At 45.8% G+C, this 17,695-nt stretch overlaps 1 protein-coding gene across 6 annotated transcripts in view; it reads left to right on the forward strand.

The window, feature by feature from the left end:
• LOC146183333 (uncharacterized) overlaps window positions 1-17,695 on the forward strand; it is a 161,915-nt gene that overhangs the window by 109,258 nt on the left and 34,962 nt on the right. For all 6 annotated transcript variants that reach the window (XM_084609115.1, XM_084609114.1, XM_084609117.1 and 3 more), the window contains 2 exons: window positions 5,910-5,970; window positions 11,458-11,598. In XM_084609115.1, coding sequence (XP_084465241.1) covers window positions 5,910-5,970; window positions 11,458-11,598 — 202 coding nt within the window. The remainder of the gene's footprint in view (window positions 1-5,909; window positions 5,971-11,457; window positions 11,599-17,695) is intronic.

Consider the following 17,695-nt stretch of genomic DNA (forward strand, 5'->3'; position numbering starts at 1 on the left):
CAAGCGCTTTCGCTTAATGCAAATAAAAATTTTGTAAAGGAGGGAAGCATGAAGTATAATAAATATTTATTCGCAAGTAAATTTAGTGTGAGCCACGGGCAACTGAAGGGAATTCCTTTTGAATCGTCACAGGAGAAAGAGGCAAGAGCAGCAAGCGAAGCAAATAGCGCTACTACTGTGAGCCATTAGGAAACTTGTCCGACTGCAAAAACTGCGCGAGTTATTCTAATGGCTATACTGTGAGAACATGCAGGCACTTCACCATTGAGCCTCTTTGTCAGTGACATGCTTGTCAGGCATATGGCAGGCAGAATCATACTTGCAGGGGTGGAAGCGTTGCTCCAATTGCTCCATTCTGCTCCATTCTGCTCCAGACTGCTTTCCCTGCTCCATCCTGCTCCAAAATGCAATATTGCTCCAAAACTGCTCCAAACTATAGCTGCTTTGATGTTCTGCCGTCGAATTTAGCAGGACACAGGAACAAGGTCACAGCACCAGGGGCGAAGATATAATGCATCTAGAAAGGTTAATGGACTATTGGCAACAGGCAGTGAAGTAAAAATAAAGCTGAAGGATGAAGGTTACCCTTCAGTGCCATCTATTTTCCTAAAGGCACTACTGTCCAGTGCTCATCAGGAATTTATCAGCATAGGGGTGAGATCAGAAAGGATATGCAGAAGATAGAGAACGGAAATGTTGTGCCCGTTAATCTGAACTCCAAATTAGTGCTGCTACTTTAGAGCATGTAAGTGATAGACTCGACATTTGAATCTCTCAAGTTATAATAGGCAAACACTTCAGGCCAGACTGGGTGTTCAGTTATGAAGTGCACCAGCAAGCGTTCTGTTTGCTGCTAGTCTTTTCCATGTTGTTGCTGAGCTCAGCCTGCAATATCTTTACATGCTTTGGTCGTTTGTCTTGTCGGAGAGGAGTGCAAAGTTGGAAAAGCATTGAACTTGCATAAAAAGGAATCAGATGGGAGATTTTCTATTTCAAAACGAAAAAAAAAAACTGCAATTATCAAAGGTGTATGCCTTAGAAACATGCTCCAAAACATAATTCAAAGGCTCCAAGACTCTCGTTTCGTTGCTCCAAAGCTGCTCCGAAATGGCTTTATTACTGCTCCCAAAGCTGCTCCAAATTGCTCGAGCCTGCTTCCACCCCTGTACTTGAAGCATTATGTTTTGGTATGGCAAAAGTGTCAATGACTAGGAAGTTTCTCAAGAGTGTTGGAAAGCCATACAGGGCTTATCGCCAGGATGTTAAAAATGAGCCCCAGCATTGCTCAAGCAAAGAATGATAAACTATCGGCAGGAGCAAGTGAAGTGAAAATGCTGAAGGATGTAAAGGCTACCTGCCCTTCACTGGAATTCATCAGCACAGGCATAGGATCAGAAAACATATGCACAAGGTAGAGAGCAGAAATGTTGTGCCCATTAACCTGAGCTCCAAATTAGTATCGCTTCTAGAGCGTATCGAAGTGGTAGACTTGACATTTCAGTCTATTAAGTCAAAATAAGCAAATGTTTTAGGTCAGACTGAGTGCACCAGCAAGCTTTCCTTTTGCTGATAGTTTGTTCCAAGTTGTTGGCCGTTTGTCTTGTCAGAGGTGGGTGCAAAGTTGGAAAGTCATAGACCTTGCATAAAAAAAGGAATCAAGATTGAAGATTTTGTATTTCAGAAAGAGAAAACTGCAATTATCAGATTTATTTGACCTTAGAAACCTACTCCAAAACATAATCCAAATGCTCCAAAACACTCGTTTCATTGCTCCAAAGCTGCTCCAAAATGCTCAAGCCTGCTTCCACCCCTGCGAATGGTTTTTCTTTTTTTCAAATTTTCAAATTTTCACTTGAAGAAGTGGGGAGTGGGTTCGTTATACGAGGGGCATTAGCAAAAGCGCTGCGACTGTAAGCCATCGCAATGGCTCCTCCACGCGTCACTGGTGTATGGGGGCGAAGCATCCTGTAATAATTAAAAGAAGTGATCCCAGCTCATCATTCCTTCTACGATCCAGATCTGCTGCTAATCCTCCTCTGTGCAACGCAAATACGGACCGAATTCTATGAGAGCAGAAAAAAAAAAAAGAGCCGTGCATACTTCATGTCTATAAATGCTAAACTACACTTTTATGCAGTGAAAGTCTCAATTCTGAATGCCTTTGTAACCCATTCAGCAGTTATTTTTAATATTAGGCAGTTCAGATGACACGCTTTTCCAGGTAATGCATTTTTTCCCGGCATATTTTATAAAACGTATCAACGAGGTTTTACTGTAATCGTTCTTCTGTCATTTTAACTCACTTCAACATTAAAGATAGCCTGCTTCAAGAACAGGAATTGCCACAAGCAAAGAAGCAGCCATTATGTTGCTGCTTTTCTATCCCTGGGAATTCATGAACTGGCACTTCAGTTTCACTTTGCTCTATTAGAGTTTACTATAGTGGGGTTCTACTGTATACAGAATCCTGTATAAAATTTATACTCAATGTTTCGGTAGGATATACACTTCTGTGCAGTTTTAATTTTATTTGCAAATACCATTTTAATTCTGAAATTAGAAAGACTAACTGCATTTTCTGTTTTTAGTTGAATTTTTTTTTTGTTGATAAGCTATTCAATATTTGAAGCATTTTTTTCCCATTACTGTATTGGAAATTTTAATACATTCAAACGCAGATATATCGAACTTGAAGGGGATCATCAGATAGTTTGATATATTGATAATTCGATATACAAAAATTATCTTGAGACGGCACTTGCGATCGTAAAAAATGATACCATATTTGTTGCGTACTCAACCCCCTCGCATAATGAACCTAGCCTCCACTTTTGCCGCAGAGAATTTGTGCGTCCCTCTGTTTTGGCCATCGCATCCCCAGCTCATTTATTGGCAGCATGTCAAGGTGCTCTGCAATGATAGCATCACACCATGTTTATCTTTTGACTATATTTTTGATAGCTCCTGCGGTGGCAGGGAGTAAACTTGGCAGAGTACCCGTGATGGCTTGATTGCACAAGCCTGGTTCGATTTATCACGCCGCGTTTGAGGCGGGCATAGTCCACTGCCACAAAATCGTTGGGAAGCGTGATAGCTGCAAATGCCTTTGCAGTGAACAATGCTAAAAGCCGGTGTCATGGTCGCAGTTGTCCACGTGCTTTCATTGATTCGTAAATGCAAGAATAAAGACTCGCAAAAAAAATGCCGCTTTTAAATGTCCGCAGCTGCCATAGCTGACTCGCATTCGGCACGACGACATGAGATGCATTGCACGGCAACCGCCGCACGCAAAGCTTTCACAACACAATGGAGAAAGCGTCCAACGGTCTTTCTGCCACTGGCTGAGCTGGCTTCTCGGCGCATGCGTAGTGCGTGCTGCTGCAAACAAAGACTAGAAAAGAGAGAGGAGGGGGAGATAAAGCTCGGCGGAAAAATGGGCACATCGTTACGTTTTGCTCTAGCGCAGTTTTCCCCTTTCCCAAACACGATGGCTGGAATGGTTGCATCTGCTCCGTACCGGCAGTTACCAAACCGGTTCCCTCTCATTCCTTCACGCACATGGCTTGCAAACGTCACGTATTGGCGCGCAGCAAACTATCACCATTGATGTGCGCACCTTTGGTAAAAGGGCGCGGCGCTGCCCTAAACCACCCGTCGTCGAACTGTTCCCCCTCATTCCTTCCGCACATGGCTTGAAAACGTCACATGGCAAACCGATGCGATCGTCTTTGGGGGAGGCGCACCTTCAAGGGTGTGGTGCGGAGTTCGATATATCGAACAGCTGGTGAAGTTGTGTTTGATATATGACGCAGCTTTCCTACAATTTTACATGGCATTTTCAAGGGGATATTCTGTGGATTCGATATACAGTTAAACCTCGGTGTAACGAACTTCAATATAACGAAATCCTCGATATAACGAAGTTACAAGGAATACATAACAGAATGCCCACTGGAAACCATGTATATTTTACCTCGATATAACGAAGACCAATGTTCGTGTAATTTCATTACAATGACTTACCAAGATACTTTGTTGGGCGAGTTGGTACTTATTCATTATTAATATAAACAGCGCGAACACGAAAACAAGGGACAAGAAACAAGAAAGCCACAGTACATGCGCTGACTCACAACTAAGCCTAAGCCGTTTACTCCAAGGCCTTGGAGTAAACGGCTTAGGCTTAGTTGTGAGTCAGCGCATGTACTGTGGCTTTCTTGTTTCTTGTCCCTTGTTTTCGTGTTCGCGCTGTTTATATTAATAATGAATTCATTACAATGAAATCTCCAGACATGAATTTTACCCTGAAGGACAAAAATTTTGCAGAGGAGACGACGGCCAAAAGGAAAGCGTTGCCAGCGCGCGGGACTTGGCTAACTCATGCGGACGGGCCTCCCGGCGCGCATTCTCTCCCTACAAGCAAGAAATAAGCGATAAGCTGCCAGAGTATCCGCGCCCCCGCCTCCCGCTTCTTTTTTTTTTTCTCCCTCTGTCTTTTTGCTTCGTCACAAATAGAGGAGAACGGCGGCTCCGTATTCACCCTTCCCCACCCCCAATTTCTGCTCTGCTCACCCCTTTCCTATGATCCAAAGAAAGTCTTCCTCGTGCCTGCGAAGGCTAATGCCTAATGCGTCAGCGTGCACGCCCGTCTGTCATCCCTTTCTCACATGGCCGCCACTTCCGCAGACGTTTGTGCGCTGCTTGCCTCTCGGTTTGCCGATTCAGACTCCCCTTTGCTTTGGTTTCCCACGTGCGTTGCAGCAGCTGTTTGTACACTGCTTTCTGCTCTATTTGTCGATTCTTCTCTACGACTCTCCTTCGCTTTGTCACTGCCTGGGTCAGCATCACTGCCTGGGTCCTCCTGCGAAGGACCCAGGCAGCGACACTTACCTGACGCCGAAGATGGCGAAGCCCCAAGTAACCGTGAAGTGCTTGACGCAGTAAACGTGCTGCGGCACTACGCGAGTTTAACAGAACAGCAAGACGCGATGCAATCCCTGTGGGCTATGAACGCTGCGTGAGGCCATCTCTGATAGCTAAGCAGATGCAAAAGAAAGTCACGGATTACCTTCAGAGAAATAAAAACGAAGTCCTTACAACTGGCAAGTGCTTAGGTAATGTTTTCGCATGCTAGGCACGGAATTTCGATACAGTGAAATTTCATTATAACTAAGTAAACTGCTAATTTTTAGAGCTTTGTTATATCGAGGTTTAACTGTATAACCAAAATTCGATATATGCAGGTTCGATTGTATTCGCACACCCCTACGTAAGACATTTTCTTATCTTTCTGGCTTGTGTCTTGCACGAGGGTTCAGGGAAAAAGGGGAAAATGTCATGTTTAACTTGGCAGCATGTTTTGGGAAAACATACTGGGAAAGCTGCAAAGGGTGAGTGTCGGTAATTGTGTCACCCCACCAAATAATTCATCTGGAGGATGGTATAGCTGGCAGCATTTCTTTCTGTGCAGTTACTTTACAGTGTTGCTGGTGTGGCTGATACCACCTATGGAAAGTTCTTATAACCTGTCTTGCTTGAAAAACTTAGTACAATTAAAGGAACAGGTTGTGCCAAGACTCGGTAATGTAAAAAAATGTTTGGTTATGTTAGAAATGTGCCTTAAATTATAAAACTGCCAAATGATTACGTAAGGGCATTGCCACTGTGATTTACTTCAAGGGTCTGTTACTGGGAACTGTCTTGGAAGATGGACTATGTCTTGACTTTACAGCATTTGTTCCATTGGCAAGGGGCATTGCTGCTGAGTATAGGTGGTACTTGGCATCCAGTACAAGCCTCCATGGTGCTTGCCACACTGCGTGTTTTTTGCTCCTGTGCTTTCTCGTAATGTCAGCAACAATTCAGTCAGAGGAATGCTTTTACTTTCACAATTTCTTGTCTTGTTACAGGAAGCTGATCGAGCTGGAACCAGTGGGTAAAGCCGCAGCAAATGACCGCAAGCATTGTACAGTGAGCATACACTTTCCTTTGTTTCTCTCTTAAAAATTTTTCATGATGGATTTCAGTTCCATATAGACAGAGGTCATCTAGTTGTGATGCAAACTAATTGCAACAAACAGCTGGCTATGTGACGAAGACAAGAGCTTGTTTTTTAAATGTGCTTTTTTGAAAATGACAACCCAGTATGAGAAAGAATATCAAGAAGAGCAACAGGTATTGTGTTGGCTGTGCCAAAAAAAAAAAAAAAAAAAAAAACAGGATGTTGACAAGAGCAACATCAGTAGTCGTATATTTTACGATTTGCTCTTGTGGCTTTCCTCACTTGGTTTTAATGGCAACTGATTGCAAATGTGGTTCGTGTGCAAGTGCTTCAAGTACCTAGCTGCACACATTTTCAAGGAAGCATTTAGGTTTCAAGTTGAGTAGCAACCTGTGAAGTAAATTTTACTCTGAATTCAAGCATGTAGAGTGGCCTCCTAGATTCATACCGGCTGAGTAGAATATCTCGGGGACTGTGGCTAGCTAGCTTCAGTCAAAGGGGCTTTATATGTTTTTGCTGGCACAAACTTGCTGGGCCCGGCTGTTAGCAGAATAGTAGCTGACAGCAAAGCCTGACCAGTTAGCATACACATGTGCTTCATGTATTGTGGCTGGTGCACGCAAAGGGGGCCTTCAGTTTTGCAAGGTTCGGCTATTTTGCATCAAATTGGCTATTTTTTGGGCCTCCTGACGACAAAAAATTTAGCTGTGATTTAGCTCTGGTTAAACCTGGATGGAAGCAGAAGTTTCTTTTGCCTGCTACATTATTTTCCTATCACGCCTATCAGTGTAGGGCGCTACATTATTGGTGACACTTAAGCTGAGCCTTAATGGGTATGATGCTAGAACATAAGGAGCCAGCCCACACGTAAAATCCCGCTTTAACCAAGCCGTATTGACGTGCCTGTGTAGGGGTAACGTGAATGCAAAAGGTTCTGGCAGGCTGATTCTAATATCACCCTCCCATATGAAAGGAGCAACTCCATTTGGCAGCTCCTGCCCATGGCATAGCATACCAATTCCGCTCTACGAGAAAACAAGGTTTGAACTGCAGTGAATTAAAAAAAGTGGCGTCATTTCACCTGTGGATGAGCCGAACCAACCGGGGATGTTAGGATCTGTGTGGACTTAACTGAACTCAACCGTCATGTCCTGAGAGAGTGGCATCTAATCCAGTCTGTCGAGTATACACTCGGGCTACTTCACAGAGGAAAGGTGTTTTGAAAGCTTGATGCCAATTCAGGGTTCTGGCAGATACCACTCAGTGAAGACAGCAAGAAGCTTACTACCTTCATCACGCCATTCGGGAGGTTTTCCTTCAACAGGCTACTGTTTGGCATCTAGTCCACTCCCGAGAACTTCCAAAAGCAGATGTCAGATATTTTGGAAGGCGTTAACAGAGTGGTGTGCCATATGGACGACATTCTTATCTGGAGCTCAGAAGAAACAAAGCACGGCGAGACACTTTGCACCGTTCTTCAACAACTAAAAGAGGCAGGTGTCATGTTAAACGCGAACAAGTGCCTGTTTCACCTCGACCAGCTCACGTTCCTAGGTCACAAGCTTCACCAGCACGCAATCAAACCCAACGATAAAAAGGTTGAAACCATAATAAAAATGAACAGTCCAGCTAACAGAAGCGAGTTGCAAAGGGTGCTCGGAATGGCTACATATCTTGCCCGCTTGTTCCCAAACTTGCGGACTTGCTCCAGCTGCTTACTTGCTTGCTGTCAAAAATGCAGGACTTTGTTTGGGACCTTCCTCAACAGCAAGCGTTTGGCAAATGGAAACTTCTACTTTCATCTCGCCCAGTGTTAGGGGTGTACGATCCTGCTAAGGAGACAATGTCAGTGCAGAGGCTTCTTTTTTTAGACTGGGAGCAGTGATTCGACAGAAACAGACCAGTGGTAAGTTTTCAGTCATCGCCTATGCCTCCCAACTTCTATCTAACACTGAAAAACGATACGCTCAAATAGAGAAAGAGGCTCTTGTCTTGATTTGGGCTTGCGGGAAGTTCAAGGACTACCTGGTCGGCAAGTCATTCATACTCGAAACGGACCACAAGCCGTTGGTACCTATCTTTATGCAAAACAGTTTTGATGACCTTACACGGCTGCAAAGACTTAAAATGCAAATGATGAGGTATTAGGCCGAAGTGACATACATCTCCGGGAAAGACCTCACAGCCGACACTCTTTCTAAAGCACCTTTGCAGGAGACTGGTGACATAGTCAATGCTGGTGACTCAGAGTTTGCATAGAGCATGGCGTAGGTTTTGAGAAACTGTGTGAATTCTTGGGTTTTTGCCTTTTTCCTTCGGAGGGCTAGGGGGCGAGCGATGAAAACATGTGTGCTGCACGTTGTAGCACATGCACACTGAATTCAACTCTTCAGAAGCAAATGCTTCTGAAGAGTTGGACATGCTTGATTATTCGGACTTTTTCCCGGCCCCAGGACATACCTTATAAAGTCAATGTATTACGCTGGTCAAAATTTCGGACACTCTAAGGAGGGCTATTCGATTTTTCGGCCATTCCAAGCGTCAGCCGGGTCAACTGCCGCACATTTTGAGCGGTGTTGCCGCCATCTTGTTTGTTTACTTTTTCCTTCGATAATCTCGAAACCGGTGCCGGCCTTGCGTGCCGCTCCTTAGCTAAACACGCTGGATCGAGGCTATAATATTTGCCTAGCAGCTTCCGTTTCCGGGACAACGTCACTACCGGAGTGCTTTTTTTTTTTTTTTTCTTTTAGCGTAATCGCTTCTACTGCCTGTTCCTCTGTGTGTTTGCCGTGTAGGCCCAGCCGTGGTCATGCTGATGCGAGAACTACGTTCTGTCGCTACTGTGGCTCGCATTTTATTGAATTGGCTTCAGTTCTGTTGCCGGATTTTCTAAGATTTTTTTTTTTTTTTCGTGCAACGCGACAGCGAGAAGGCACTCAACGGAGTCGGTGTTGTGATTCAGTGTTTAGTGGTTGTGGTGTGCCTTGGCAGTGGGAAAACCTACTCTGTCGATTTGCTTGGAACACTTAGTACCCTCGCCGATGCGTAGAAGTCTGTAGCATCCACAACACTGCGCAATTGCTTCCGCGACGCGGGATTTGTGCTGAATGACGAGTCGGCTGCCTTGGACGAGGAAAGCGTCGTCAAGCAGTTGTCAGGCAGTGAGCAGTTCATTCACGACCTTCGCACTGCTGGTGTCGAAATTTCATCGGCCTCTCGTTTTCAAAGTTCACAGACGTGGACCACCAGTTGGAACTGTGCTCTGGGCTCATAGATGCAGGAATTATTCGCCAAGTGCTTGTGGAGTCTGAGAGCGAGGACGATGATGACTCACCTGCAGCAGAGCAGCCGACGCAAGCTGAGCTGATGCAAGCGAAATTCAGGTGGACCTGTTAGCACGTAAGCGGAGCGTGGTTCAGAAAAGCACTCATGACTTTTTCCGGCCTCAAAGTGAATAATAGGCAATAAATTGAGCTTTTTTAGTGCGCATTTGTGTTTTCGGACTGCCCGATTTTTCGGACATTTTCGTGGTCTGTCGAGAGTCCGAAAAATCGGTCATCGACTAATTGAAAATGTATTTGAAAAGCCATGCCCTTTGCTAACTGCAAATATCCCTCCGTAGGATCAGCAAACCAACACGCTTCCTCGGCAGTGCCACACGTTCGAAGACATACTACGTACCCTCAAGTGACAGGCAATTTATTGATGCATAGGGTGCAGGAAAGATGTCCACACAGCTCCACAGCACCTCCGCTTCCCCCAGCTTACTGCATGCTACACGCTGTTCCCCCTTCATGTTTGCTGCCGTCTGCGGAAGCCACCGTGTTGGGCAAGCCACAGAAGGAGCGCACCACTGCTGGAGTCTGGCCACTGGCAAGCCCTCCATTAGCTTTCAAATGAGCGCCTGAACTCTGCACTCAGTAGGCTCTGAAGCATTGTTTAGTTATCTGGTGACAACTCAACATGTGCCCGCATCACAGAAGCATAATGCGATGATGAGCTACAGCACTGGTGTCTGCAGCTGATCATAATTATCCATGCTCGGCGTGAGTGGCAGGGATGACAAAAGACTAGCCACGGCTGGCTGCACCTGCAAAACGATAATGTGCCAGAAGTTCCGGCTCGTTGTCACTGTCAGCCAATGCTTTAGTAACAGGTTTGGTGCCTCCTTGTTGTATCTACTTTTATTAAAATCTTGGTATACCAGTAGAACGAAGTCCACGCAGCGAGCGAACGATAGTACATCCGCCATGTTTAAAGTGGAGTAGCGGTCGAGGAGCAGCCCAGGTAGCTTCGTTGCCAACTTGAGATTCTCGAGAAAGCTCAAGTTTTCTCCGCCGCTGGAGGAGCGATTCGAGTGGAGGTTGTTTTCTGAAACGAAAAACAGGCCTCAAGGGCCGCTTGGAGCAGAAGTTTGAGTTAAGCTAAGATCACCACGAATGATGACCATCTTCCCTACTGGCTTTCTCATGAAGGCTATTGCGATGGTGTGGTCACCTGTGGCAATGTATAAGCTCACCGACAGCATCACTTTAAAGTTCTTCGAAGAGTAATACGTACAGATGGACTCAAGAGCTCTACTATAACTAATAATGGGCAGAAGATTTGGTCAATTTATTTTTATCGCTTGGAAAATTGAACTGGTTTAGCAGGTGACTTTATTTTTTTCATCATTTATTTGATTCATTTTGTTACAAAAGGAAGGATGTTCTGAGCTTCTTGCAGGCTTTGGAAGGAGCCACATTAAACTTGAGAAAGCAAAAAAAAAAAAAAAAAGCTAGGCATACAGCTTAACTTGGCCTTTGTATAAAGTTTACCTGCATATCTTCCAACCTTTCGGATTTGCCCGGTAGACTTCAGAGTTTTGACCGAACTTTCCGATTGTGCTATCACTACCCCAGATCTTCCGATAGGTGGCCCCTGTCTGCGTAAGAACTGTTTTTGTGAAACCTGCACCGAGGAATCTCCAGCCGCATCGTAATATCCGGCATAAGCTAAGCAGCCAACCAAGGCCATTTTGATGGTTTGGTTTGGTTTGGTTTGTGGGTTTTAACATCCCAAAGCGACTCAGGCTATGAGAGACGCCGTAGTGGAGGACTCCGGAAATTTCGACCACTTGGGGTTCTTTAACGTGCACTGACATCGCACAGCACATGGGCACCTTGCTTTTCGCCTCCATCGAAAAGCTGCCTCCGAGGCCGGGATTCGATCCCGCGTCCTTGGGAACAGTAGTCGAGCGCCGTAACCACTGCGCCACCTCTGCGGGGTCAAGGCCATTTTGAACCGAGCCAAAGTAACTGGGGGTTGGTGGGTCTCACCTTGCTAGGTTGGCAGACATGTGGGCCTAAATATTAGTGTCTAGTGTGTAAGATGTGACAGAATAAGTTGATGTGCAGCGGGGACTTCATAATTTTATGCAAGGCAAACATGGTTCATTTGAATCTTGTTTACTGCAGGTGCCAGGTAAACAAGACAAGAGTGTACAGACACTCAATCCTGGAATTGAGGACGAGGGTTATCCTCCCAAACACAGCACGATGAGGCCAGAGCTTGCCAAGACAGCTGCGAAGATCAAGGGCCACGGACATCTGCACAGGGTAGGTACCGTATTTGCACGATTCTAACGCGCCTCCGATTGTAATGCGCAGTAATATTAAGGCCCGGAAACCACAAAAGTAACTTGGTGCCGATTCTACTGCGCACACTGAATGACGCAGTCAGCAAGCGTCTGAAAGTTGCCTAAACATTTAATCGAATTCAAGAACACAAATCGGAACACACGAACATAACCACGAGATGGGAACATCATAGTCTACTTGCCGTCAGAGTCGGAAGACAGCTCTTTTTCACTGTCCACCGACCAAAAATGGTCATTGCAAACTCATGTCTCTGGGACATCTAATGCACGGAATGCTGCCCGGTTCCCCCCTTTTTCTGCTAACAGGATTACTTTCCACTTAAAAGACGCCTCGTAATGAAAGCGTCGTTGCCTTTCCATCTTGTCACTGTGCTGTGCACTAATCCAACGCAGCTTCTGGGTACGCCAGCGAAACGGAACGTTTGCGAAAAATGGCGATCGAAACGATGGATCCTCTCATGGATGGACCTGGCTCAAAATGGCTTGCTGATACCGATGGCAATGCAGCTGGCTATCATTCATTGAGTTTTCGTTTCGGTTTTTGAGACCGTTATGAGTCCGATTGGTAATGCGCATGTATTTTTGAATGCTTATTTTCGGAAAAAAGGTGCGCGTTAGAATTGTGCAAATACTGTAGTTCAGCATGATGGAAAATGGCTTGCACAAAAAGAATGGGGTTAGGGCGACAATGAAGACGCATAGACGGCAGGACAGGTGCTGAGCTGCCAGCTGAATATTCTATTGAAAACTGGCTGTTTTTATAGGTTCTAAGGCTTATAGCCAGGTATCAGGAATTACATCATTAATTTATCGCAGAAACATAAGCGTGGAACCAAGAACAACGACAAGGGGCACAGACGACAGGTGTGGCCACTTAAAATGTGGGTGAAATGGCAGATCATCAGATGGAGCAGGCCATGACATTACCTCAGAACAAAACCACAGTAAACGTGTCGGGGAAAAAAACAGTCGGGAAAAATAGCAACTAACAACAACTACAAAGAACACAAGTAAACCATTCCTAAATTTATAATTCATATCCAGGTGGGGCCACAATGAGCACAAGGTGACCAACTTTCTATTAAAAGCAGAGTGACCAATATGTTACAGCAAAAGCAGTCGGAAGAAATGAAGATGAAAAAAAAAAATGTAGCAAACCTTGCAGAAGGCAGCCGCTAGCCTTCAGGAACAGAGACTTATGGGGGGACACCCCTCTTAAAACTTTTTTCCTTATTTATGGGTGGATCTGACTGAAACTTGCACCATTAATGTACTTTTGCATGCTGATTTCAAATATCTGATTAGTTTTCTTGTAGATGAAATAGCTTTCAAAATATTACCTAATTCATGTTCTTCGTTTGGAGGTGAGTTAATTACTAAACACTTTATGGCATGAGGAGAATAGCCCTGCCAGAGTGATCTAGAAGGATCATAGAGTGCCGCTAGTCATGAATTAACGTGGTAGAAGAATTTGAACCAAAGTTACAATAAGTCAAACTTTTATGAATAAAAGCCCAGGTTGGCACCTAAGATTGATAATTAATTCTGTAAATGTTGCCGCATAATAACTGTACATATTTTTGTCCTACGGCACTGTCGAAGGTTTTCTCTTTCTAACAAGACAAGAATGAGAGCTATAGCACAAATAGACTAAGAGATATCTCTCCTCCAAAATTGCAGCACCCTCAAAATTGCAGTTTTGAGAAAACGAGGAAAAACACTTCACAGCATGTAGGTGTAAATTATGTCAATGATTGATATGTCAACAAGATCAGAAACAGGTGGAAAGTGATCTGAAGCGAAAATTAATGGCCTATGCCAATTTGAGCCAAAGTTACGCAATAGGAAACGCTTGAAAGGAAAATTCCATTTGGGTACCGAAGACAACATAACCTTCTCAGCAAATTTTCTTTTGTCGTCACTGCATTTACCTTGGTTTCATGAGACTCGCAGGATTCCCTTTCTAGAAAAAAATTTTTTAAAGCAATAGCAAGAACAGGACCAGAGATATTGATCTTTAAAAAATGCAACACTACCAAAATTGGGGGATTGTCGGAAGCACTCAAGCCTCACGGAATTTAATCAGGAAGGGCAACCTCAAAGACCTCATGCTATTAAAATGCACCAGGAGCATAGTCGGGGTGGATGCTGTCGCGGTGTTTTCTTTTTTCTGTTTTAGCAACGCCAAGCGAAGCCGCCCGCTTCTTTGCAGAACGTACGCTACGGTGCAAGTCCTTTTCTTCAGCTCTCCTGGACCCAGTTGCTGTCACATTTGTACTGCATTCTTGCAGAATTGCTGCTGCTGTATGCTTGCAGCCGGCATTGAAGCGCAGCACAGCTTCTGCTGTGGCTGCTTCCACAGCAAACAGTGATGAGTGCCGCTCTTTGTGGATCAAGGTCCAGATGACCGAGTGGAAGCTTTCGTTCGAGTTCTGGGTCTTCCCCCGAATGCACCTCTGCAGCAGGCTCTTCTCTGATAAACGACTATAAACAGGCAAAACAGCATCAGCCACATCTCTTGGCAGACTGTAATTGTGCTTTGGTGCAGGCTCCTCTTTTGCCTTTGCAGCGTTGTGGCGGCACCATGACTTCTCACCGGTAGGACACAAACTGTGTTTGGGGCAGTCATCAGTAGATGTGATGTGGTAATATGTCGCCATCACAGCTCGCTGCATGGCATCCACATCACCTACATTTGATCGAAGCGCTCGGCCATAATATATTGCCAGCTTGTCAACTAGATCAGCTGTCAGCCTTCCTCTGCCGCCAAGACTTTGCTTCCCTGCACCCTTGTGTCTCTGCAAGAGGTTGCGCAAAGCTGCTCCCATACGCTTGTGCACGTGATTTATGCAGTCCTCTTTGACTATTTCAATGTAGCCATAGATTGCAGCATCTTTAAGAGCACTGAACGTGCGACTGTCCCCATCGCATAGCATGGTTGTGTAGCGCATGTTGTGGCGCTGCAGAGATCTTTCAAACAGAATTTTGCCAGCCTCTACTTCCATTTGACCAGCCTTGGAGTTGGTGTTTTTTTGGCACTGGTGGCGTGATTTCCAAAGTTCGTAGCCGTCAGTGTTTGGCTTGGGACCAATTTCGCAGCCCAGACAAAAGTTTGACAACACCACATAATCAAGCACGTAACCAGTGAAGAGTTCCACCACGGCACCGACGCCTATATGTGATGAGTGTCCGCGCGTCATCCATGTGCCGTCGTAGCACACGGCAATGTTCCCCCTATGCCCAAAACACAAGTCATCGTAGACCTTCGCCACTGCCTGCGCGGCTTGTGCCATAGCGGTCGTGGCGGCTCGGGTAGCAGCGGGTTGCTGTGTGTTCTTCAGATGCCGTTGAAACGTCTTGTTGTGCATCCCGCGCCGCGACAACCCCATCGCCGAAAAGATATCGTTCATTGCTGTCTGGCCGTTACCGGTCGACAGCATTGCTCGACTAGCCAGAATATTCAGCTCAAAAGGATTGCACCTTTTCTCGCCGTCAACCCTCCGCGAGTTCCACTCGGCCGCAATCTCACCGCAGTTGTCGCACAGCACGATCAGTTTTACGGCGAGGCCATAGCTCCGGTCGCTGGTAATTAAACGCACGCATCCACGACACGTTTTGCACCGCACGGCATCCAGAAGGATATTCACAATGCTGAGGTCAATTACCGCATAGGAGGCTGTTCCGTCCGCATCTGACTCTGCGGACGCACCACTTGCATCGGCGAACAGCGCGGTCTTTCGTGCCGTCGCCGGCGTCGATACCAGTCTATCAAGCGTAGCCTGCTCACGGGCACTCACTTGAGTTATGTCACTGTTAGTGACAGGCGCGGTATCAATACGTACACGACTGCAGTCGGCACGAAGAACGGCGCCGTTGTCCAGCGGAATCGGAGAAGCGTCGCCGCCCGCAACGTGATCGTCACACAATCCCGCAGCACTGGCACTTGCTTCTTGCACAGTATGCAACGAAGTCGCATTCTTAACGCGTTTCTTTGGTTGCTTTCGCCCGAACTTGTGCAAAGAGCGGTACTTCTTCGCGCCTGGCATGACTCTCGCGTTGCACTAGCGTGGTCGGCAGAAAGACAAAATGGCGTCACTGGGAGTCCGCATTTCAGGGCTAGCTTGCCGGAACCAACCAAACGACGCCATTTTGATCACGTGCCTTAACCGGCCAATAGTAGCGCGCGCTGCATGCTATCTTTTTGTTTGTTTTTTATGGGGAAGGCGGAGCGCACAGGGTTGCTTTCCGAAAGAAAAAATAAGCCGAAAGCGCGCGCTTTCGAACGAGACCAAAATCGCCGCGGTGGAGCGCGTAGTTCTCATGCGCCGGGCGATCGAAATTGGGTGTCGTTTGTCCACAATTTAAAGGGCAGTGGGTGTGGTACTGCATTTTTTAATCGCTATAACTTCATAAATACGCGGGGTATAAGGATGAAAATTTGCGTGCAGATGCGGAATGGTGCGAGGAATACGAAAATGAAAAAATTGAAAATCCGATTTTCAGGCCGATTTTCGGTGCCAAAGAGCCGTGTCCCCCCTTATGTGGGGGAGGCTACCTTTGAATACCAACTTTTTTGTTTCTTGAGATAATTGAATGAAATGTTTAGGGTAGATTCATGGCGCAGCCATTTGAATAACTGCAAGCAAAGTTTCATGGAGCTGTGCACATTGGTACTCAAGTTACAGAAGTATATCATTATGGTTCACATGAGATCCTTGTACCATGCCTGGAAAACTTGCAAGATGTGTTGGCACTACGAAATTCATTATGAAGGTTCCTGAATAGGTACCACAGGGCAAGACAGAGCCCTTTTTTTTTTATTTCCCTGCCGAAAAATTTTAGCAGTGCATTGAGGTTAGTGCCACTAATTGGACTTGCATTAGCCTAATTTTGATTGTTTATTATAAATTCCAGACTCAGTTTTGAAAAAATGAGCTTGTCTTGCCCTCAGAAATTTATTCAGGCACACATTAAAAAAAAACAGGTGAGAATTTATTAGCAGTTCCAGAGATACTGCAGGAATAAGCAACCATACCATGAAAAAAAGTCATTCTGAGAAAATGGCCCTTAAAGTTTAAAACAGCATTTTCAAATCTAAAGTTTGTTTTTCATTGCAGCACGTTGTGCCTCCACCTTCTCGATTCTCTCGGAAAATGCATTTCCATGCGAACAGTGAACGATGCGTTATCGCTTGCAATGACAGATGCGATACGGGAGGCTCAGATCGCCGAGGTTGATATGGTCGGTACAGCAGGCACGCTTCAAACGCCATCTTCTTACGTTGACGCAAAAGATACGCAGTTGGAAGTTGCAGCGCAGTCGGTCTAGTAGTGGTATAGTAGAGGCAGCACTGATAGAAGCGTCTCCGCGACCATTGGCAATGCACTTCGCTAACTTCGCGATTCGGACGGCATTCACAGAACGACGACGTATGCAGTGTTTTAAACTTCTTAGCGCACATCGTGGCCAACCGTGCGACAATCCACAAGGTGCACAAAACCCTTCAAAACACATCACCAGAATCCGTAACGAGCGATGATCACGGCGATCTCAAAAATAGTGAAACGTGAAGCGATTCAGCGAGCGCACAAAGAAAGCCAGCACAGTGAGGCAGCCAGAGCAGACGACGCGCCGGGGAGGGGCCACCACGTCAGCGCATGCAGCAACCAATAGCAGTCGTGCGATCCCCCGCGTTCTCACGGAGCGTGCACTTTGTCCAATCACAGCCCAAATTCGAGACGCGGGAAGCTCAACAATCCCTGTGAGGCCCCCAATCACAAGCAAGCCATGGTTCTGCTATGCCGCCGGTGAAGGCACCATGGAAAATTGCAAGCATTCACAAACAAAACAAGACCAAGATGGCGGCGCTCGGTTCAGCGGCAGAGAAATGGCACGCGCGCGAAGCTTAGGTACTTCTGCCGTTCGCTCGCGACTCTGGGGCTGCCGCGCCCAGTTGTATATTTAATTTAAAGCAGTTTCATAATGAATTAGGCATTTATAATTATAGAAAAGGTAGTTTTAGCATACACAGCCGAGATATGTACTTCTTGAAAAGC

This window comes from Amblyomma maculatum, chromosome 7 (genome assembly GCF_055883805.1).
Source record: "Amblyomma maculatum isolate TAMU_Amacu chromosome 7, ASM5588380v1, whole genome shotgun sequence".
Classification (NCBI taxonomy): domain Eukaryota; kingdom Metazoa; phylum Arthropoda; class Arachnida; order Ixodida; family Ixodidae; genus Amblyomma; species Amblyomma maculatum.